The sequence below is a fragment of the Ranitomeya imitator genome, chromosome 3 (assembly GCF_032444005.1).
Source record: "Ranitomeya imitator isolate aRanImi1 chromosome 3, aRanImi1.pri, whole genome shotgun sequence".
In the NCBI taxonomy this organism is placed as follows: Eukaryota; Metazoa; Chordata; class Amphibia; order Anura; family Dendrobatidae; genus Ranitomeya; species Ranitomeya imitator.
This window is the reverse complement of record NC_091284.1, coordinates 178770873-178792899: the sequence shown is the minus strand read 5'-3', so window position 1 is coordinate 178792899 and position 22027 is coordinate 178770873. Positions and strand designations below refer to the sequence as shown.

The 22027-nt window shown below is 47.3% G+C and overlaps 1 protein-coding gene across 1 annotated transcript in view; it reads right to left on the bottom strand.

Annotated features, from left to right (window-relative positions):
- Window positions 1-868, bottom strand: part of LOC138673069 (amine oxidase [flavin-containing] B-like) — a 160905-nt gene extending 160037 nt beyond the window's left edge. The window contains exon 1 of the mRNA XM_069761650.1: window positions 711-868. Within this exon, the coding sequence (XP_069617751.1) occupies window positions 711-756 (46 nt within the window). The 5' untranslated portion in view covers window positions 757-868. The remainder of the gene's footprint in view (window positions 1-710) is intronic.
- Window positions 869-22027: the final 21159 nt, after the last annotated feature.

The following is a 22027-nucleotide window of genomic DNA, read 5'->3' as shown; positions in this document are numbered from 1 at the left end:
ACTGGGCAATATACTACGTGACTGGCAATATACTACGTGGCTGGGCAATATACTACGTGGCTGGGCAATATACTACGTGGCTGGGCAATATACTATGTACCTGGGCAATATACTACGTGACCGGGCAATATTCTACGTGGCAGGGCAATATACTACGTGGCTGGGCAATATACTACGTGGCTGGGCAATATACTACGTGGTAGGGCAATATACTACGTGGCTGGGCAATATACTACGAGACTGGGCAATATACTACGTGGCAGGGCAATATACTACGTGGCAGGGCAATATACTACGTGGTAGGCAATATACTACGTGGCTGGGCAATATACTACGTGGTAGGGCAATATACTACGTGGCTGGGCAATATACTACGAGACTGGGCAATATACTATGTGGCAGGGCAATATACTACGTGGCAGGGCAATATACTACGTGGTAGGCAATATACTACGTGGCTGGGCAATATACTATGAGACTGGGCAATATACTATGTGGCAGGGCAATATACTACGTGGCTGGGCAATATACTACGTGGCTGGGCAATATACTACGTGGTAGGGCAATATACTATGTGGGCTGTGCAATATACTACGTGGAAATGCATATTCTAGAATACCCGATGCGTTAGAATCGGGCCACCATCTAGTTCATTATAAAATCATTAGAAGCCACAAGTATTAATTCATTAAAATTGCAATGCAACAGACCTGAAATGCCTCCTCCAATGACAATCACATCGTACGTGTCCTTCATGTCCCTGCTCTTCTCTCCCCAGGAGCCTTGGTTAGAATGCACGGGTGTCTTCTCCACGCTGAGGCTGTCAGAAGGGAGTGGAGTCCCTGTTATTGCTCTTTTACAGCCAGTTACTTACAGCTTAGGAGCGCAGAGCTTTGGGATTGGTTGCTAAAGGAGTGGGCGTAAGAAGGAAGCGTGGATCTGGAAGCTTGCCCATATAAACAATTTATAGAGTATGTTAACTGCTCTGGTGCAACATTTGAAATCTCATGTAAATGCTTAGCTTGCTTAAAATCATCAGATTATGTAAGATTTTAATCAGTAAACCCTATTGTGAATCCGTGGTTAATGATTAACATTCACAGCTTCCCCACATTGATTATGTTTCTCTTGAAATGATCATGCAATTAAATACAGGAAAGAAATATATCTTGGTACCGTGTTAGCCAGTGGATAGTTCCATAAAGATGCGGTACATTCTGGTATCCTCCATTTTGATACAGGAAAGAAATATATCTTTCCTGTTAAAGACACTGTAAACTAAAAGTTGTATATCACATAGGATTTAAGAAATCTTATTAGACATATATCAATGATAGCAAATTTTTGAACTAGACATAGAAGTGGATGTAATGTATACGTAGAATATAGTTTAGGATTAAAATGATTTGTTCAAAAATCTATGTACTCTACCTTTAGAAGCAAATTAGTATGTATCGACTATCACATGCCACTCTGGTGGCTCTTTTGGATGTAATTGCCATCTGCAAAGACAAATTTTGCTTTTTTAAATATACTCATTAAAATGTGACATAGTTAAATAGTCAGTAAAATTGAAAAAAACACATCTATTAAGATCGACGGAGGGATAAAAGAGGATAAAAGGAAGAGACGTATATACAACCAGAATGCAAGACCCATCTGCCTAAAAAAAAGTAATTCCTTAGTGTTGATTTAATAAAGCACTTCCATAAGACTTTTTTTATTCATTAAATCTGTGTATATATGCATGTAATTTAGCTTATTAATATACTCTAATACCGCTGCTTTCTCCAGTGTCCAGCTCCTCTTCTCAGTGATGTCACCGCTCTGCAGAATGGCCAGGTCAATGCTTACCAAAAGGGGCCCACTGGGCACGCGCATTCCACGCCTGACTCCAGGCCAGCGAGCCAGGCTTCTTGCCCATTTAAACTTTGAGAATAGGTTGAGATCGTTTCGGCCCCAAGACTTCTAATCATTTCCTTTACCGGATAAAACTGGCTGTCTGGAGCGCGACAGCTATACTGAGGGAAACTTCGGAGAGAACCAGCTACTAGATGGCTCGAGTAGTCTTTCACCCCTATACCCAGGTCAGACGACTACAATTTAAGTCTATGGAGCTTCAGAATGAAGTTCCATAGACACAGGGCCGCCATCAGGCCATTACTGCCATGACTGTCGTATGGGGCCCTATGAACAGAGGGGACCTGCATCGGGCTCCCTCTCTTCCACTCATCGGGCCCCAGCGGCAGGCTTCTGCTGGTGCAGTAACTGAACCGGCATCCACATGGCAATAGTTAAAAGTTGCCAGCCAATCGGAGGCTGGCAGCTGATGTGAGCGTGCAGGCCGTCGGCGTATGATGTCATTGTCATTTGCCGGTGAGTACGCTCTTGAAATGCCTGGGGTTGATGTCGTCGCATGGACTTACGGTGAATGCCGCGTCCCTTCAGACCACACACACAGGCTCCAGATTCTCCTTAAGGGCACCCTCCAGATATTTATACAAGCCCTGAGACACTGTCTGTGTCCACCATCCCCCATGAATCTACTGAGATCTCGCAATCCTGGGGTCTGCCTGGTGTCAACCACATCTTATTACTGTGACTGAGGAAGGTCCGAAAATTAGGACCGAAATGTTTCTGTTGTTTAACGTGGACACAATTAATCCACTGACCAAAGCTAAGTTAGAGTGCTGTTTTTTTTTTACAGCCAATCGGAGGCTGGCAGCTGATGTGAGCATGCAGGCTGCCGGCGTATGATGTCATTGTCATTTGCCGGTGAGTACGCTCTTGAAATGCCTGGGGTGTATGTCGTTGATGGAGCACTACCAGGTAAGGAGAAAGGTTTTTTTTTATTTTTATTGAAAGTGGCCCAGGGCAGAATGGAGACAAAGGGGGCTTCATGGAGACAAAATGGGCAGGATGGGAGACACAGGGAACAGAAATGGTAACACTGGGGGCAGGAATGGAAACACTGGGGGTAGTAATGAAAACACTGGGGGCAGGAATGGAAACACAGGTGGCAGGAATGGAAACACAGGTGGCAGAATGGAAACACAGGGGGCAGGAATGTAAACACAGGGGGCAGGAATGGAAACACTGGGGGCAGGAATGGAAACACTGGGGGCAGGAATGGGGACAGGGAGCAGGATGGAGACACAGGGGGCAGGATGGAAACTCAGGGGCAGGATAGAGACATTGGGGGCAGGATGGAAACGGGGCAGGAATGGAAACACAGGGGGCAGGAATGGAAACACTGGGGGCAGGAATGGGGACAGGGAGCAGGATGGAGACAAAGGGGGCAGGATGGAAACTCAGGGGCTCGATAGAGACATTGGGGGCAGGATGGAAACGGGGCAGGAATGGAAACACAGGGGGCAGGAATGGAAACACAGGGGGCAGGATGGAGACACGGGGGCAGGATGGAGACACAGGGGCAGGATGGAGACATGGGGGCAGGAATGGTAACACAGGGATAGGAATTGAAACACAGGGGGCAGGAATGGAAACACAGGGGGCAGGATGGAAACCCTGGGGGCAGGAATGGAAACACAGGGGTCAGGAATGGAAATACTGGGGGCAGGAATGGAAACATTGGGGGCAGGAATGGAAACACAGGGGGCAGGAATGGAAACGCGGGGGCAGGATGGAGACACGGGGCAGGAATGGAAAGACAGGGGACAGGAATGGAAAGACAGGGGACAGGAATGGAAACACAGGGGACAAGAATGGAAACACAGGGGAAAGTATAGCAACACAGGAGGCAGGATGGAGACACAGGGGGCAGGAATGGAAACACAGGGGTCAGGAATGGAAACACAGGGCTCAGAAATGAAAACAAGGGGGCAGGATAGAGACACAGGAAGCTGGATGGAAACTTGGGGCAGGATAGAGACACAGGGGGAAGGATGGAGATGCGAGAGCAAGATGGAGACACAGGGGGCAGGATGGAGACATGGGGCAGGAATGAGACACAGGGCAGGAATATGGGGCAGAATGGAGGCACAGGCAGGAATATGGGGCAGGATGGAAAAACGAGGCAGAAATATTGGGCAGGATGGAGGCAGATGGGGCAGGAATATGGGGCAGGATGGAAACAGATGGGGCAGGATGGAGATACATGGTGCAGGATCATGGGGCAGGATGAAGACATGGGGCAGGATGGAGACATATGGTGCAGAATCATGGAGCAAGATGGATATGATGGAGACAGATGAGGCAGGATCATGAGGCAGATGGGGCAGGATCATGGGACCGATGGGGTAGGATCATGGGACAGATGGGGCAGGATGGATACTTATGAGGGCAGGATGGGAGAACATATGGCTGGAGCCAGGAATGAGAAACATGAAGGCCAGGATGGGGGATATTATTATCATAGGGTCTAATTAAGGGATATTATTACTGAGGTGATATATTTAATCTCTTTACCCCCGAGTGTTGTTTGCACGTTAATGACCAGGCCAATTTCTGACCACTGTCCCTTTATGAGGTTATAACTCCGGAACGCTTCAACGAATCCTGATGATTCTGACAATGTTTTCTCGTGACATATTGTACTTCACGATAGTGGTAAAATTTCTTCAATATTACTTACATTTATTTATGTGAAAAATGGAAATTTGGCAAAAATTTGGAAAATTTTGCAATTTTCAAACTTTTAATTTTTATGCCCATAAAACAGAGAAATATGTCACAGAATATAGTTTATAAATAACATTTCCCTCATGTCTACTTTATATCAGCACAATTTGGGAACCAAATTTTTTTTTCGTTAGGAAGTTATAAGGGTTAAAAGTTAACCAGTGATTTCTCATTTTTACAGCAAAATTTATTGCAGATACCCCATATGTGGGGGAACCACTGTTTGGGCGCATGGCAGGGCTCAGAAGGGAAGGAGCGCCATTTGACTTTTTCAAGCTAAAATTAGCTGGAATTGAGATCGGACGCCATGTCGCGATTGGCGAGCTCCTGATGTGCCTAAACAATGGAAACCCCCCACAAGTGACCCCATTTTGGAAACCAAACCCCCTAAGGAACTTATCTGGATGTGTCGTGAGCACTTTTATCCCCCAAGTGCTTCGCAGAAGTTTATAATGCCCGGGCGTGAAAATAAAAAATCCTATTTTTTCCCACAAAAATGATATTTCAGTCCCCAATTTTTAATTTTCTCAAGGGTAAAAGGAGAAATTGGACCCCAAAAGTTGTAGTCCAATTTCTCCTGAGTACGCTGATACTCCACATGTGGGAGAAAACTACTGTTTGGGTACACTTCGTGGCTCGGAAGGGAAGTAGTGACGTTCTGAAAACCAGACTTTGATGGAATGGTACGCCGGTGTCAAGTTCAATTTGCAGAGCCCCTGATGTGCCTGAACAGTAGAAATCCCCAACAAATGACCCCATTTTGGAAACTAGACCTAATTGGGAACTTATCTAGGTGTGTGGTGAGAATTTTGAACCCCCAAATGTTTCACTTAAATTTATAACGCCCGGGCGTAAAAATAAAAAAATCCTATTTTTTCCCACAAAAATGATATTTTAGTCCCCAATTTTTAATTTTCCCAAGGGTAACAGGAGAAATTAGACCCCAAAATTTGTTGTGTAATTTGTCCTGAGTACGCTGATACCCCACATGTGGGAGAAAACTACTGTTTGGGTACACTTCGGGGCTCGGAAGGGAAGTAGTGACGTTTTGAAAAGCAGACTTTGATGGAATGGTACATGGGCGTCATGTTCCATTTGCAGAGCCCCTGATGTGCCTGAACAGTAGATATCCCCCACAAGTGACCCTATTTTGGAAATTAAACCTAATTGGGAACTTATCTAGGTGTGTGGTGAGAATTTTGAACCTCCAAGTGTTTCACTTAAATTTATAACGCCCGGGCGTGAAAATAAAATATCCTATTTTTTCCTACAAAAATTATATTTTAGTCCCCAATTTTTAATTTTCCCAAGGGTAACAGGACAAATTGGACAACAACTTTTGGGGTCCAATTTCTCCTGAATACGCTGATACCCCATATGTGGGAAAAAATACTGTTTGGGCACACGTCTGGGCACGGAAGTGGTGACGTTTTGGAAAGCAGACTTTGGTGGAATGGTCTGCAGTAGGGTTGAGCGAAACAGGTCGGCCACTTTCAGAAGTCGCCGACTTTTGGCAAAGTCGGGTTTCATGAAACCCGACCCGACCCCTGTGTGGGGTTGGCCATGAAGTCGGCGATCTTCTGAATGTGGTATCGGAATTCTGATCCCGATTTCCGATATGTTTGCAATATCGGAAATCGGTATCGGAATCCATATTTAATGTAAAATAAAGAATTAAAATAAAAAATATCGCTATACTTACCCTCTGACGCGCCCTGGTACTAACCGGGAACCTTCCTTCCTTCGAATCAGCGCTTCCAGGACCTTGCGGTGACGTCACGGTGTCGTCGCGGCTTGTGATTGGTCGCGCGGCCGCCCATGTGACCGCTCGCGCGACCAATCACAAGCCGCGACGTCACCGCGACGTCATGCAAGGTCCTGCAAGCGCTGATTCTTAGGAAGGAAGGCTGCCGGAAAGAAGCAGGGCGCGTCCGAGGGTGAGTATATACCTAATAGGAATATACTCACCCTCGAACGCGCCCTGCTTCTTTCCGGCAGCCTTCCTTCCTAAGAATCAGCTCTTGCAGGACCTTGCGTGACGTCGCGGTGACGTCGCGGCTTGTGATTGGTCGCGCGAGCGGTCACATGGGCGACCGCGCGACCAATCACAAGCCGCGACGTCACCGCGACGTCACCGCAAGGTCCTGGAAGCGCTGATTCGAAGGAAGGAAGGTTCCCGGTTAGTACCAGGGCGCGTCAGAGGGTAAGTATAGCGATATTTTTTATTTTAATTCTTTATTTTACACTTAAATATGGATCCCAGGGCCTGAAGGAGAGTTTCCGCTCCTTCAGACCCTGGGAACCATTGGAAACCCAATGCACTGCATTGGGTTTCGAGTTTCGGCCGACCCCGACCCCGACTTTTTATAGGATCGTCCGATTTCACTCGACCCGACTTTTGAAAAAGTCGGGTTTCGTGAAACCCGACCCGATCCTATAAAAGTAAAGGTCGCTCAACCCTAGTCTGCAGGCGTCATGTTCCATTTGCAGAGCCCCTGATGTGCCTAAACAGTAAAAAAAAACACAAGTGACATTTTGTATACTAGACCCCCAATGAACTTACATAGATGTGCCTCCTTTTTGGAACTAATCTACTGTTTCCTGTAAAGTAAATTAGTAGTGCATGGAGGTGTGGTACAATTTGAAGCAATCCGTCGTACACAGGCCAGGTTTTTCGGGGCAGGTGTCGCATTGATAAATGGTATCCTTGCGTATTCCCCTTTTGTAACACACTCGGCACCTTTTTTGCGACTTACCTCTTTTTCCAGTTTGCAGGACGTCCCCCGGGAAATGCTGACCTGGTACGATACGAGCATCTTCAGTTCCGGAAGTACTGAGACCCGCTCCTTCCCTCGTGCCAAATATCAGGGCCTTAACCACTACCTCCTGGTACTGAAGGCATGATGTATCAGTGAGCGTGCACATCGTGACAGCAGGAAAGTGTTGAGCATTGCCATTTGTACGATGTACATGGACAGCTTTTTGTACCACACCTTGGCCTTTCTCAAAGCACTGTACGGTTGGAGGAGTTGATCAGAGAGATCAACGCCCCTCATGTTTTTGTTGTACCCCAGTACAAAGTCAGGTTTGCTGACCTGTGTAGAGGTACCTCGTACAGTGCTGAGGGCACTGCCATCACCGTATATGGTGGTCAAGAGAAGGACATCCCTCTTGTCCTTGTACTTGACCACCAGCAGGTGGTCGCTACATTGGGCTCTGTTGTCACCCCTTCTGAGCATCTGCCTAAGTAGTGTTTTTGGGAGGCCTCTCTGATTTTTGCAGACAGTACCGCAGGCTGCGGTACCTCGCGCAGAGAGGGATTTGTAGAGTGGGATGCTGGAATAAAAGTTATCAGTGTACAGGTGATAACCTTTATCCAGCAGTGGGTGAACTAAATCCCACACAATTTTCCCACTCACTCCCATCACAGGGGGACACTAAGGGGGTTCAATCCTCGTGTCCTTCCCTTCGTAGACTCTAAAGCTGTAGGTGTACCCTGAGGTACTCTCACACAGCTTGTAGAGTTTGATTCTGTACCTGGCCCTCTTGTTGGGCAGGTATTGACGGAATCTGAGCTGCCCCTTAAAATGAACCAAGGACTCATCCACGCAGATGTCCCTTTTGGGCACGTACACTTCACCAAACTTTTTGTTGAAGTGTTCGATGACAGGCTGAACTTTGAACAGACGGTCAAAGTTGGGGTCATCTCATGCGGGACACTGTGCATTATCAGAATAATGCAGGAACTTATGGATGGCCTCAAAACCCGTCCGGACCATGACCTTTCGGAACACTGTAGTGTTGTATATAATATCAACACTCCAATATTGCCGAATTTCTGGCTTCTTCAGGAGCCCCATATGAAGGACCAGGCCCCAAAACTGCATCTACAGGAGACCAGTTAGAATATGATGAACCGGTGTTTTGCTCCAAAAATTGACGAGCATACAAATTAGTTTGCTCCACCATGAGGTTAACAAAATCCTCAGAGAAAAAGACTTTGAAAAAGTCTATTTCTGTGAGGCCGGTGGTGTCAAACCTGATTCCTGATTCTGCCACAAAATCAGGAATCAGTGGCTCGTAATTTTCGGGGGGCGAGGTCCATACGGGGTCCGAAGAGGGGCGCGCTGGTTCATCTTCAGGAGTAGGCCCTGTCTCATCTTCATCTTCATGAATGATGGGCACTGCTTCAGTCCTGCGACGTCTGCGTGTCGGTTCCACAGGGCCGGAGGAGGAAGATGAGGAGTGGAAACAGGATGAGGAAGAATCAGAAAAATAAAGAAAATTCGGATCATCTCCCTCGCTATCAGTGTCGGAGGCAAGGAAAGAATATGCCTCCTCCGCTGAATAGCGCTGTTGGGACGAACGGAACAAGCGGGACATTTTATTTGTGAGTATGGTGCTTGGCTGTACTTTATTGGTAACTATGTGTACGTGTGGGGGGGATAGTGTTTGGTGTAAACTATTCTGAAAAGAAAAAGCTAAAGGAAAAAAAGCAAATGGGGAGAAAAAAATACCTGTGAAAGGAAAAGTCTAAAACAGCAGGCCCTAGTTGTGATAAGTGAACCACGTCACTCATCAAAGTTCGGCGTCTGCTGGGTGTGCGAACAGGGATGTGAAAAAAACGGCAGGCACGAGAGCTCTGATAAGTGAACCGTGTCACTTATCAGAGTTCGGTGGCTGCTGGGTGTGCAAATGGGGATGTGAAAAAAAAAAAAAGAAAAGGGAGGGCACGGATTAGACGCGACGGCTGGGTGAGCGCACGGGATGGGGAAAAAAAGAAAAGGGAAGGCACAGATTAGACGCGGCGGGGTGAGCGCACAGTGATGGGAAAAAAAGAAAAGGGAAGGCACAGATTAGACACGGTGGCGGAGTGAGCGCATGGGGATGGGAAAAAAAAGAAAAGGGAAGGCACAGACTAGACGCGGCGGGCTGAGCGCACGGGGATGGGGAAAAAAAGAAAAGGGAAGGAACAGATTAGAAGCGGCGGCTGGATGAGCGCACGGGGATGAAAAAAAGAAAAGAAAAGGGAAGGCACAGATTAGACGCGGCAGCTGGGTGAGCGCACGGGGATGGGGGAAAAAAAGAAAAGGGAAGGCACAGATTAGATGCGGTGGCTGGGTGAGCGCACGGGGATGGGGAAAAAAAGGATAGAGAAGGCACAGATTAGACGCAGTGGCTGGGTGAGCGCACGGGGATGGGGGAAAAAAGACAAGGGGAGGCACAGATTAGACGTGGTGGGAGGGTGAGAGCACGGGGATGGGAAAAAAAAAGAAAAGGGAAGCCACAGATTAGACGCGGCGGGGTAAGCGCACGGGATGGGAAAAAAAAAGAAAAGAGAAGGCACAGATTAGATGTGGCGACTGGGTGAGCACACGTGGATGGAAAAAAAAAGAAAAGGGAAGGCACAGATTAGACGCGGCGGGCTGAGCGCACGGGGATGGGAAAAAAAAGATAAGGGAAGGCACAGATTAGATGCAGTGGCTGCGTGAGCGCATGGGGATGGGGGAAAAAAAGAAAAGGGAAGGCACTGATTAGATGCGGTGGCTGGGTGAGCGCACGGGAATGGGGAAAAAAAGGATAGGGAAGGCACAGATTAGACGTGGTGGGAGGGTGAAAGCACGGGGATGGGAAAAAAAAGAAAAGGAAGGCACAGATTAGACACGGCGGCTGGGTGAGCGGACAGGGATGGGAAAAAAAGAAAAGGGAAGGCACAGATTAGACGCGGCGGCGTGGTGAGCGCATGGGGATGGGAAAAAAAGGAAAAGGGAAGGCACAGATTAGACGCGGCGGCTGGGTGAGCGCACGGGGATGGGAAAAAAAGAAAAGAGAAGGCACAGATTAGACGTGGCAGCTGGGTGAGCGCACGGGGATGGAAAAAAAAAGAAAAGGGAAGGCACAGATTAGATGCGGCAGCGGGGTGAGCGCACGGGGATGGGAAAAAAAGAAAAGGGAAGGCACAGATTAGACGCGATGGCGGGGTGAGCGCACAGGGATGGAAAAAAAAGAAAAGACACAGATTAGACGCGGCAGGGTGAGCGCACGGGGATGGGAAAAAAAAAAGAAAAGGGAAGGCACAGATTAGACGCGGTGGCAGGGGGAGTGCACGGGGATGGAAAAAAAAAAGAAAAGGGAAGGCACAGATTAGACGCGGCGGGCGAGCGCATGGGGATGGGAAAAAAAGAAAAGGGAAGGAGCAGATTACATGTGGCGGCGGCAGGGTGAGCGCACGGGGATGGGAAAAAAAGAAAAGGGAAGGCACAGATTAGACGCAGCGGGGCGAGCGCACAGGGATAGGAAAAAAAAGAAAAGGGCAGGCACAGATTAGACGCGGCGGCTGGATGAGCGCACGGGGATGGAGAAAAAAAAAGAAAAGGGAAGGCACAGATTAGACGCGGTGGCGGAGTGAGCGCATGGGGATGGAAAAAGAAAAAAAGAAAAGGGAAGGCACAGATTAGACGCGGCAGCTGGGTGAGCGCACGGGGATGGGAAAAAAAGAAAAGGGAAGGCACAGATTAGACGCGACGGGGTGAGCGCACAGGGATGGGAAAAAAAAGAAAAGGGAAGGCACAGATTAGACGTGGCGGCGGGGTGAGCGCACGTGGATGGGAAAAAAAAAATGGGAAGGCACAGATTAGACGCGGCGGCTGGTTGAGCCCATGGGGATGGGAAAAAAAGAAAAGGGAAGGCACAGATTAGACGCAGCAGGCTGAGCGCATGGGGATGGGAAAAAAAAAGAAAAGGGAAGGCACAGATTAGATGCGGCGGCAGGATGAGAGCACAGGGATTGAAAAAAAAAGAAAAGGGAAGGCACAGATTAGACGCAGCGGCGGGGTGAGCGTACGGGGATGGGAAAAAAAAGGGAAGGCACAGATTAGATGCGGTGGGGTGAGCGCACGGGATGGGAAAAAAAAGAAAAGGGAAGGCACAGATTAGACGCGGCGGCTGGGTGAGCGCACGGGGATGGAAAAAAAAAGAAAATCGAAGGCACAGATTAGACACGGCGGCAGGGTGAGCGCACGAGAATGGGAAAAAAAGAAAAGGGAAGGCACAGATTAGAAGCGGCGGCGGGGTGAGCGCACAGGGATGAAAAAAAAAGAAAAGGCACAGATTAGACGCGGTGGGGTGAGTGCACGGGGATGGGAAAAAAAGAAAAGGGAAGGTACAGATTAGACGCGGCGGCTGGGTGAGCGCACGTGGATGGGAAAAAAAGAAAAGAAAATGGAAGGCACAGATTACATGCGGCGGCGGGGTGAGCACACGGGGATGTGAAAAAAAAGAAAAGGCAAGGCACATATTAGACGCGGCGGCTGGGTGAGCGCACGGGGATGGGAAATAGAAAAGTGAGCATGAGTGTTGATCGGTGAACTGTGTCACCAATCAACGCTCGGCGGCTGCTAAATTTGTGCACAGATGCGGCGCAAGGTGGAGGTGGAGGGGGAAAGGGAAGGGGAGATGGGGGGATGAAGAGACATCGGGCCGGGATTGGGGTATCAACACTTACGGTTGTAGTATCTCTTCTTTCTTCTGTCTTCTTTTTTTTTAATTTAGCAAGAATTGTGATGTCACAGGCTACTGTGGCACCACAAGTCTCAGCACAGGAGGGGATCTCTCAGCGTGACCGCTCTGCAGGAATCCTCACCAAGTGTGAGGATTCTTGCAGAGCAGTCAGACAGATTAGGGGCAGGTGAGACAGGTCACAGAGCGGTCATACTGCTGCTGTGACCTGTGATTGGTGGGATCGATGATCACATCGATCCCACCAATCAGAGGAGGCCCTGGTGACGCCGGTGTTGCTAGGCACCGGCCTATGATCGGAGCTCACAGGACATTTGCACGTGGAAACACCTGCTGGATTTTCGAGACCTTATGTCCGTTGCGGTGCCCCAGTACCAGATGCCCAGTCGCCACTACTTCTCAAAGAAAGCTGTGCCTGCGCTACACCAGCATGTCGCACACAACATCACCGCTTCCTTGAGAAACTCTGTGTGCGACAGTGTGCATTTCACCACAGACACTTGGACGAATAGTCATGGACAGGGGCGTTACATGTCGGTGACTGGGCACTGGGTAACTACGGCGACATCTGGAGAAGGGGCTGCTGTCCAAGTCTTGCCGTCGTCACGAGTTGCTTGTCGATCCTCTGTATCTAGAAGTTCCTCCACTGCTTCTGCCTCCTCAACCTCCTCTCGGACCTCCACCTGCACCCAAAGCCTGTCTGGTAATGCCACCTGCATTGTAACTGTGCAGAAGGAATCCTGCACACCTCTTCACTATGTGTCACCAGGGCTCAATGGCATCAGGCAGTGTTTACATTGAAATGTCTGGGAAATGTGAGTCACACAGCTGAGGAGTTGTGGTCAGCTCTGGAGACCGAGATCCATCAATTGTTGTCTCCACTCAACCTGCAGCCAGAGAAGGCTGTGTGCGACAATGCTGCAAACCTGGGTGTGGCCCTTCACTGGGGCAATGTCACACACGTGCCTTGTATGGCTCACATTTTGAGCCTGGTTGTCCAGCAATTTTTATCCCACTATCCCGGACTAGATGGGCTTCTGCAGAGGGCACGGTCGCTGTGTGCTCACTTCCGCCGTTCGCATCCCTCAGCTCGACGACTTGCATCTCTACAGAAGTCGTTGGGCCTGCCAGTTCACCGGCTGAAATGCGATGTGCCCACACGGTGGAATTCAACTCTGCACATGTTGCAGCGACTGTGGCAGCACCGACTAGCCCTGGTGCAATACATTATGACGTATAGCCTGGGCCAACGAGATCAAGAGCTGGGGCAAATCACGCTGCAGGAGTGGTTTCAAATCAGGGACCTATGCACCCTTCTGCACAGTTTTGAAATAGCAACGAAGATGTTTAGTGCTGACGATGCCATTATCAGCATGACCATTCTGGTGATTTACATGCTGGAGCACACCTTACACAGTGTTCGGAGTCAGGTGGTGGAACAAGAGGAGGAGGAGGCGGAACAGGAGGAGTCATATGCGGAAGGGATCATATCTCCAAGGTCAAGAAGGTTGGCAGCACCAAGGCGGCTGGCATTGGAGGCTGGGGAAGAGGGATTACCGAGGGTGCATGGTAGCAGCCAAACTGTTGAGGAAGGTGCAGGAGGCAAGGAAGAAGTGGAGGACGAACTGGCACTGGGCATGGAAGACTCATCAGATGAGGGAGACCTTGATCAAATTTCTGTTGTGCGAGGTTGGGGGGAGAGGGCAGAGGAAGGAAGCATGATTTTGCATGATTAAGTCTGTTTACCTAAGTACTATTTTTTAACGGCATCTAGCCCAGGAAATCATTTTGGGCCTAGTAGAATTTGGTGTAACTCAGCAGCGTACCCTACCCATGAAGCAAGCTACACCGCCTGTTTACCTAAGTACTATTTTTAACGGCATCTGGCCCAGGAAATCCTTCTGGGCCTAGTAAAATTTGGTGCTACTCAGCAGCGTACCTCACCCATGAAGTAAGCTACACCGCCTGTTTACCTAACTACTATTTTGTAACAGCATCTAGCCCAGGAAATCTTTTTGGACCTAATAGAATTTGATGCTACTCAGCAGCGTACTTCACCCATCCATGAAGCAAGCTACACCACCTGTTTACCTAACTACTATTTTGTAACGGCATTTAGCCCAGGAAATCCTTTTGGGCCTAATAGAATTTGGTGCTACTTAGCAGCATACCCCACCCATGAAGCAAGCTACACTGCCTGTTTACCTAAGTACTATTTTTTAATGGCATCTAGCCCAGGAAATCCTTTTGGGCCTAGTAGAATTTGGTGCAACTCAGCACAGTACCCCACCCATGAAGCAAGCTACACCGCCTGTTTACCTAACTACTATTTTGTAACGGCATCTAGCCCAGGAAATCCTTTTGGGTCTAATAGAATTTGGTGCTACTCAGCAGCGTACTTCACCCATGAAGCAAGCTACACCGCCTGTTTACCTAACTACTATTTCGTAACGGCATCTAGCCCAGGAAATCCTTTTGGGCCTAATAGAATTTGGTGCTACTCAGCAGCGTACTTCACCCATGAAGCAAGCTACACCACCTGTTTACCTAAGTACTATTTTTTAACGGCATCTAGCCCAGGAAATCATTTTGGGCCTAGTAGAATTTGGTGCAACTCAGCAGCGTACCCCACCCATGAAGCAAGCTACACCGCCTGTTTACATAAGTACTATTTTTTCACAGCATTTGGCCCAGGAAATCCTTTTGGGCATTGTAGCAATTTCTGCTACTCAGCAGAGTACCCCACCCATGAAGCAAGCTACACCGCCTTCTTTCTTTCTCAATCTAACCCCTCGGCTCTGGGGTGTCCCTCCAGCTCTCTCCTTCTCACAGGTGGACTACCGCGTGTTTTCACACTGTGGCGAATCTTTTGGGCCCAGGCATAAGAAGTCGTCGAGGTAATGGATGTAACAACTCTGCTGGCATCACAGCATGGCCTCACATCTCTCACATAATCTTACCCACTGCTCCAGGCCATGATGTGCTTTCTCTTTAATGCCAGCTCCATGTTCTGTGTCTCTGCTCGGTGCATGCCTCATGGCTATGTGTATAGGGGGCCGGCGCCTGAACTCTCTGGTTCTTATAGGAATCAGGTGCACCTGTCTAATCAGTTCCTGACCAATTACCAGGAGGCCTCCTGTATATAGTGCAGCTCCACCCTGTGGTCTGGGCCTGTGCAATGTGTTAGCTCAGTTAGTGTTTAGCTGCTGAGTTTGCCTGGCCTTGCTCTGAGTTACTCCCTCTGAGCTTTTCTCTGTGCTTTTGCCTTGTTCTTGTAGTCCACCCTCCAGGAGGCAGAATATCCTGGTCCCTGTGTCTTTGTCCCTGTGTCTAGTTCTATTGCCTTGTCTGTACTTTGTCTTTTCTCGGTCTCCTTGTCTGTGGCTTCCTTCCCTGCTTTCTTTCCTTGTGTTTTCTGTTTGCTTACACTCCGCACTCTTGCGGCTCTGCACTCAGACTTTGCTTCGCACTCTCTGGCTTTGCTCTGTGGCTCCGCTCTTGGCTCCGCCTCCAGCGTCTCCGCTCTTGGCTCCGCCTCCAGCATCTCCGCTCTTGGCTCTGCCTCCAGCGTCTCTGCTCTTGGCTCCGCCTCCAGCGTCTCTGCCCTTGGCTCTGTCTTCTCCTTCTTTTTTCTTAGTTCCACCTTCTACTTGTTACTTGGTCCTCCTGTGTGAACAGGTCCCTACCTGTTTCTTCATACCTCATTCCTTTCTGCTTGTTTCCTTTCTTGCACCTCCTGTGTGAACAGGTCCCTACCTGTTCCTTCATTCTCCTTTCCTTCTGGCTTGTTTCCGTACCTGCATCTTCTGTGTGTACAGGTCCCTACCTGTTCCTTCATCACTCTCACAATAGGACTGCACTCAGGTGTCATCTGAGTGCAGCTTGATTCATACACCACATCAACCAGTCCTGTGTATCCTGTGTTCCTGCCAGTCCTGCCGTTCCTGCCCTGCCTTCCAGTCCTGTGTTCTCTGCAGTGCCTCCCAATCCTGTGTTCCTGCCAGTCCTGCCGTTCCTGCCCTTCCTTCCAGTCCTGTGTTCCTGCTGTCCTAGCCAGTCCTGTTTCCTGCCGTGTCTCTGCCAGCCCTGAGTTCTCTGCCGTGTCTCTGCCAGCCCTGTCTCAGCCGTGCCAGCCTACTCGTCTGTGTTCCAGCCGTGCTCTTCTGCCAGTCCTGCCTAATGCCCGCACCAATCCTGGTGTTCCTGTCTCCCAAGTGGGATCAGCAGCCACAGCCAGACACCACCCTGGAGTAGCACCTGGCAGCTGCCTGCTGCACAAGCCTGTCCTCACCATCAGAGGCTCCAGTGAAAACCCAGGCAGCTGTCATAGTCACACCCCTTCCAGGGTAGTCAGGTTTGTGGCACAGGGGGGCCACAAACCCCCCGAGCTCACAATATGTGCCGCCTTACAAAACGTCCATGACGACACCTTCGATGAGGCAAATAAACGCCTCAAATAGTGAGCAGGATATGGAGCACCCCATGGGCAAACAGCGATCTATGTAGTATGCTCCTTCACAGAGGCAGCCCAATGGGAGGACACTATTCGGAGGCACAGGTAGAAACCGGAACGCCCCCTTAATGTCTGTTTTGGTCATTAGGGTGCCCTTTACCAATTTCTTGACCTGCCTGATTGCCTCGTCAAAGGAGGTACAGTACATAGTACTGTACTTGGTTCCGCGTCGATGTGGTCGTTTACTGACCTGCCCCTTGGATATGACAAATGGTGGATTAGTCTGAATGTATTGGGTTCATTTTTTGGCACAACTCTCAACGGGGGTACCACTACATCTTCTAAGGAAAGTGTTCTGAATGGACCCGCCGCCATTCTACCTAAAGATATTTCTTTTTTTCTTTTTTTTGTCAAGACGTCTGGGTGTTGGTAGAGTGAGTTTAGATTTGTACTCCAGCCTTTCTTGATTTTAGAAGGGCATTACATGCCTATATCTGTGTCTCCTCCTCCTTTTACTCCTCCACCTCTTTTCTTTTCGCATGACTATATGTAGTTGTGACTTTTCCATGTGTTTGTTGTGTCTCCTGAGCAGTTTGTCTGCTTTTGGACACCTTTTAAGGTGTTTTCTATGTGTTTTCCATGTGTTTGTATGTGTTTGTGTTTGCCTGCCATTGGTTTCAATGGGGTTCGACGGTGTTCGTCGAACGTTCGACGAACATTTCGTTGAACACGTCCCTGTTCAATGAACCGAACCGAACCCGAACACTAGGGAGATGGCTCAACTCTACTTATTACCCCATATCCCACCGCTACAGGGGAGTGGGAAGAGAGGGGGTAAGTGCCGGAATTGGTGCATCTTACAGATGCGCCATTTTTGGGGCGGCTGGGGGCTGGTATGTGTAGCGGGGGGGGGGCAATATCCATGGCCTCTTTCTAGGCTATGAATATCAGTCCACAGCTGTCTGCATACCCTTTCTGGCTATAAAATATAGGAGGACCCCACGTCATTTTTTTGGGGGGGTCCCCCTATTTTAATAGCCAGTAAAGGCTACACAGACAGCTGCTGGCTGATATTCATAGCCTGGGAAGGGGCCATGGGTATTACCCGCCTCTCAGGCTACAAATATTGGCACCCGGCCGTCGGCTTCCCCCCTCTGGCGCAGAAAAGTGCATGGGAGCCCACGCCATTTTTTCCCGTTTTTTTTTTTTATTAAACATGTTCATTATCAACATTGGCCTTGCTATTTCAGTTGTGGCCAAAAGTATTGACACCCCTGCAATTCTGTCAGATAATACTCAGTTTCTTTCTGAAAATGATTGCAATCACAAATTCTTTGGTATTATTATCTTCATTTAATTTGTCTTAAATGAAAAAACACAAAAAGAATTGTCCTAAAGCCAAATTGGATATAATTCCACATCAAACATAAAAAAGGGGGTGGACAAAAGTATTGGCACTGTTCGAAAAATCATGTGATGCTTCTCTAATTTGTGTAATTAACAGCACCTGTAACTTACCTGTGGCACCTAACAGGTGTTGGCAATAACTAAATTACACTTGCAGCCAGTTGACATGGATTAAAGTTGACTTAACCTCTGTCTTGTGTCCTTGTGTGTACCGCATTGAGCATGAAGAAAAGAAAGAAGACCAAAGATTCAAGAACTGTCTGAGGACTTGAGAAACCAAATTGTGAGGAAGCATGAGCAATCTCAAGGCTACTAGTCCATCTCCAAAGACCTGAATGTTCCTGTGTCTACTGTGCGCAGTATCATCAAGAAGTTTAAAGCCCATGGCACTGTGGCTAACTTCCCTAGATGTGGACGGAAAAGAAAAATTTACAAGAGATTTCAACGCAAGATTGTGCGGATGTTGGATAAAGAACCTTGACTAACATCCAAACAAGTTCAAGCTGCCCTGCAGTCCGAGGGTACAACAGTGTCAACCCGTGCTATCCGTCGGCGTCTGAATGAAAAGGGACTGTATGGTGGGAGACCCAGGTAGACCCCACTTCTTACCGCGAGACATTAAAAAGCCAGGCCGGAGTTTGCCAAATCTTACCTGAAAAAGCCTAAAACGTTTTGGAAGAATGTTCTCTGGTCAGATGAGACAAAAGTAGAGCTTTTTGGGCAAAGGCATCAACATAGAGTTTACAGGAGAAAAAAAGAGGCATTCAAAGAAAAGAACACGGTCCATACAGTCAAACATGGCGGAGGTTCCCTGATGTTTTAGGGTTGCTTTGCTGCCTCTGGAACTGGACTGCTTGACCGTGTGCATGGCATTATGAAGTCTGAAGACTACCAACAAATTATGCAGCATAATGTAGGGCCCAGTGTGAGAAAGCTGGGTCTCCCTCAGAGGTCATGGGTCTTCCAGCAGGACAATGACCCAAAACACACTTCAAAAAGCACTAGATAATGGTTTGAGAGAAAGCACTGGAGACTTCTAAGGTGGCCAGCAATGAGTCCAGACCTTTTGTCTGGCCCATTTTTGGAGTTTTGTGTGAAATGATCAATGCTTTGCTTTTTGCTTCATTCTCTTTGGGGTTTTTTCATTTAAGACAAATTAAATGAAGATAATAATACCAAAGAATTTGTGATTGCAATCATTTTCAGGAAGAAACTGAGTATTATCTGACAGAATTGCAGGGGTGTCAATACTTTTGGCCACAACTGTATATCTCTATGGATATCTATAGATATATCTATATAGCTATAGATGGATATCTATGGATATATCTATAGATATATCGATGGATATAACTATGGATATATCTATAGATTTAACTATGGATATATATATAGATACAACTATGGATATAACTATAGATATAACTGGATATATCTACCGTATATACTCGAGTATAAGCCGACCCGAGTATAAGCCGACCCCCCTAATTTTGCCACAAAAAACTGGGAAAACTTATTGACTCGAGTATAAGCCTAGGGTGGAAAATGCAGCAGCTACTCGTAAATTTCAAAAATAAAAATAGATGCTCCATACCGTTCATTTTTGCCCCATAGATGCTCCATATACAACTGTGCTATATAGAATGCTCTATACCGTTCATTATGGCCCCATAGATGCTCCATATAAAGCTGTGCCACATATAACACTAGGACTACTGGACTCGTGACCCCGCCTAGAACTACTGAAAGGAGTCATTTTGACTCCTTGCTTGTTTTCGTTTATTTTTAGAGTTTCATTTGTGGTTATTTATTAATAATTATATTTTTTGTAATGTATTATTATTGTGAGATCCAACAGTAATGCTTTTGATTGTTTTTTTTCTGCTTTTCTTATTTTTCTACAGAAAATAACAATAATTATAATAGACGTTTTTCAAACATTTTTTTTTATTCAAGTGCACACATATAAACAACAACTGAAGAACAAAAAGCAGAGAAAATGTAGGTGGAGGAGCATAAAAATGAAAATATGGCGCAGAATTCACCTTCTAAACATTTGGTGTTTCGCATTTTAGGCATTGCCTTTGATTTATGGCAGTACATTGCCCACACAAAGACTTACCACAAGTCTTACAATTGCCGACAGATCTATTTTTCTTGCACTTTTCTTTGATCTGGCAAAATTTTGTTTGAACCATCACTTCTGAACATGTAGAAACTTGGGACGTGGAACCCTTTTCCCTATCTGTGACATAAGGACCACTCAACTCTCTCACAAGCGTTTGCAAAAATGCCTTGCGTGACATTTTTTGGTGGGTAATCTCCTTGAATATTATACATGCATTTATACCCGCAAAGTCTAAGGCATTTTCAAATGCATGAACAGGCCATCTCCTTGTGGATGTTCGTGTGGTATATTTTCGTGCCATCTGATCCACTACATCTACTCCATATTTTGTTTCATTGTAAAACTTTACCGTTTCTGAAGTTTTTTTAGCGGAATCAGACGCAACAACAACATCTGGATGGACGGAACTCAAAATGACAACATTTTTGTTGGGCTTTCCTTGATATACTGTAAGTGTAAAATTGTCTTCATTTCTAAACACTTTAGTGTTGTACAATTCCTCTTTCATGGATTTTATTTCTTTAGGCACTTCTCGCCTTATCTTATTCAGTGTTCCCACGATGGTTGTTCCTTTGCTTTTTAGCTGTTTAGCTAATTTTACTGAAGTAAAATAATTATCGGTTGTAACATTGCGACCTTTTTTCAAAAACGGGTCCAATAACTTCATTACCACATGGTCAGCTAAACGGTCCTCAGCACGGCGTGTGTCATCTTTGCCTAGATAAGGGAAGCCATTTGCCAGATATTTGCTCTCCTTATCAACAGCTAGCCAATATTTGTGGCCATATTTATCTGGTTTGGAAGGCATGTACTGCGTGAATGGACACCTAGTTTTGCTTGGGAAAAGTTGCTCATCCACCGTTATGTATGGGCCAGGTTTGTAACACGCAATACAATTTTCAATAAACCTGTCCCACACAGTAGAAAATAGAGCAAACTTGTCCGTTTGCAGTCTCTCCGATCGAGTAGATTTCTCATCAAATCTGAGAAACCTCATAATTTCAACAAAGCGGTCCCTAGACATTGTCGCTTTGCAAAACGGTATTCCCCAGTCATTACACCAAATACTGCTAATCGAGTGATGGTTCGTGCCAGATATTCCATGAGCATAGAATATCGCAATGAATGCATCTAGCTCCTCATCAGATAGAGTAAACTGTAAATTATTGTTCCTGCATGCTTCTGCAAGCGTACAGTTCTTTATATGTGTCAATATATATGAATCAAAAAATAAACGCCATGCGCTCAAAGGACTATCGATAATGATATTTCTTCTGGCGTATCCTGTAGGGCCAGGTGCTTCTCGAAGAATATTTTGGCTGTCACGCCTACCAGGCAAGTGTTGTCCAATTTCAACAGGTTTCCATTGAATACCATCCGCTGAAACTAGTATTCCTTCAGATTCGCCTTCTCTGGTGTTTGTTGTTGCATTACCTTCGCCGCCATCGTTATCTGTTGTTCTTTCATTTCTGGGACGTTTTGCTGATTTTTTCTGTCCACGACCAGGAGGATGGTCACGAGGCAACATAACTGCATGAGCCCGATCCCCAGTTGATGTGCTTGGAATATCTGGAAAAAAGTTGATGAATATTTAGAATTTTTGTTTTGTAAGGGTCTGTGCACACTGGCTGGATTAGCGGCGGAATATCCGACCGGATATTCTCACCACAATCTGGCCCGTACCTGCCCGCTCAGGTACAGAGCGGAGTTTCATACCTGAAGCTCCGCTCCGAACCCCGGGCTGGAGCCGCTGTCTGGGACGGAGCCGTGCTCGCGCGTAAGCAAGCGCTGCTCTGTCCCTGACAGCGGCTCCAGCCCGGGGCTTGGAGCGGAGCTTCAGGCATGAGCGGGCAGGTACGGCCTGTATTGCCGCAAGAATA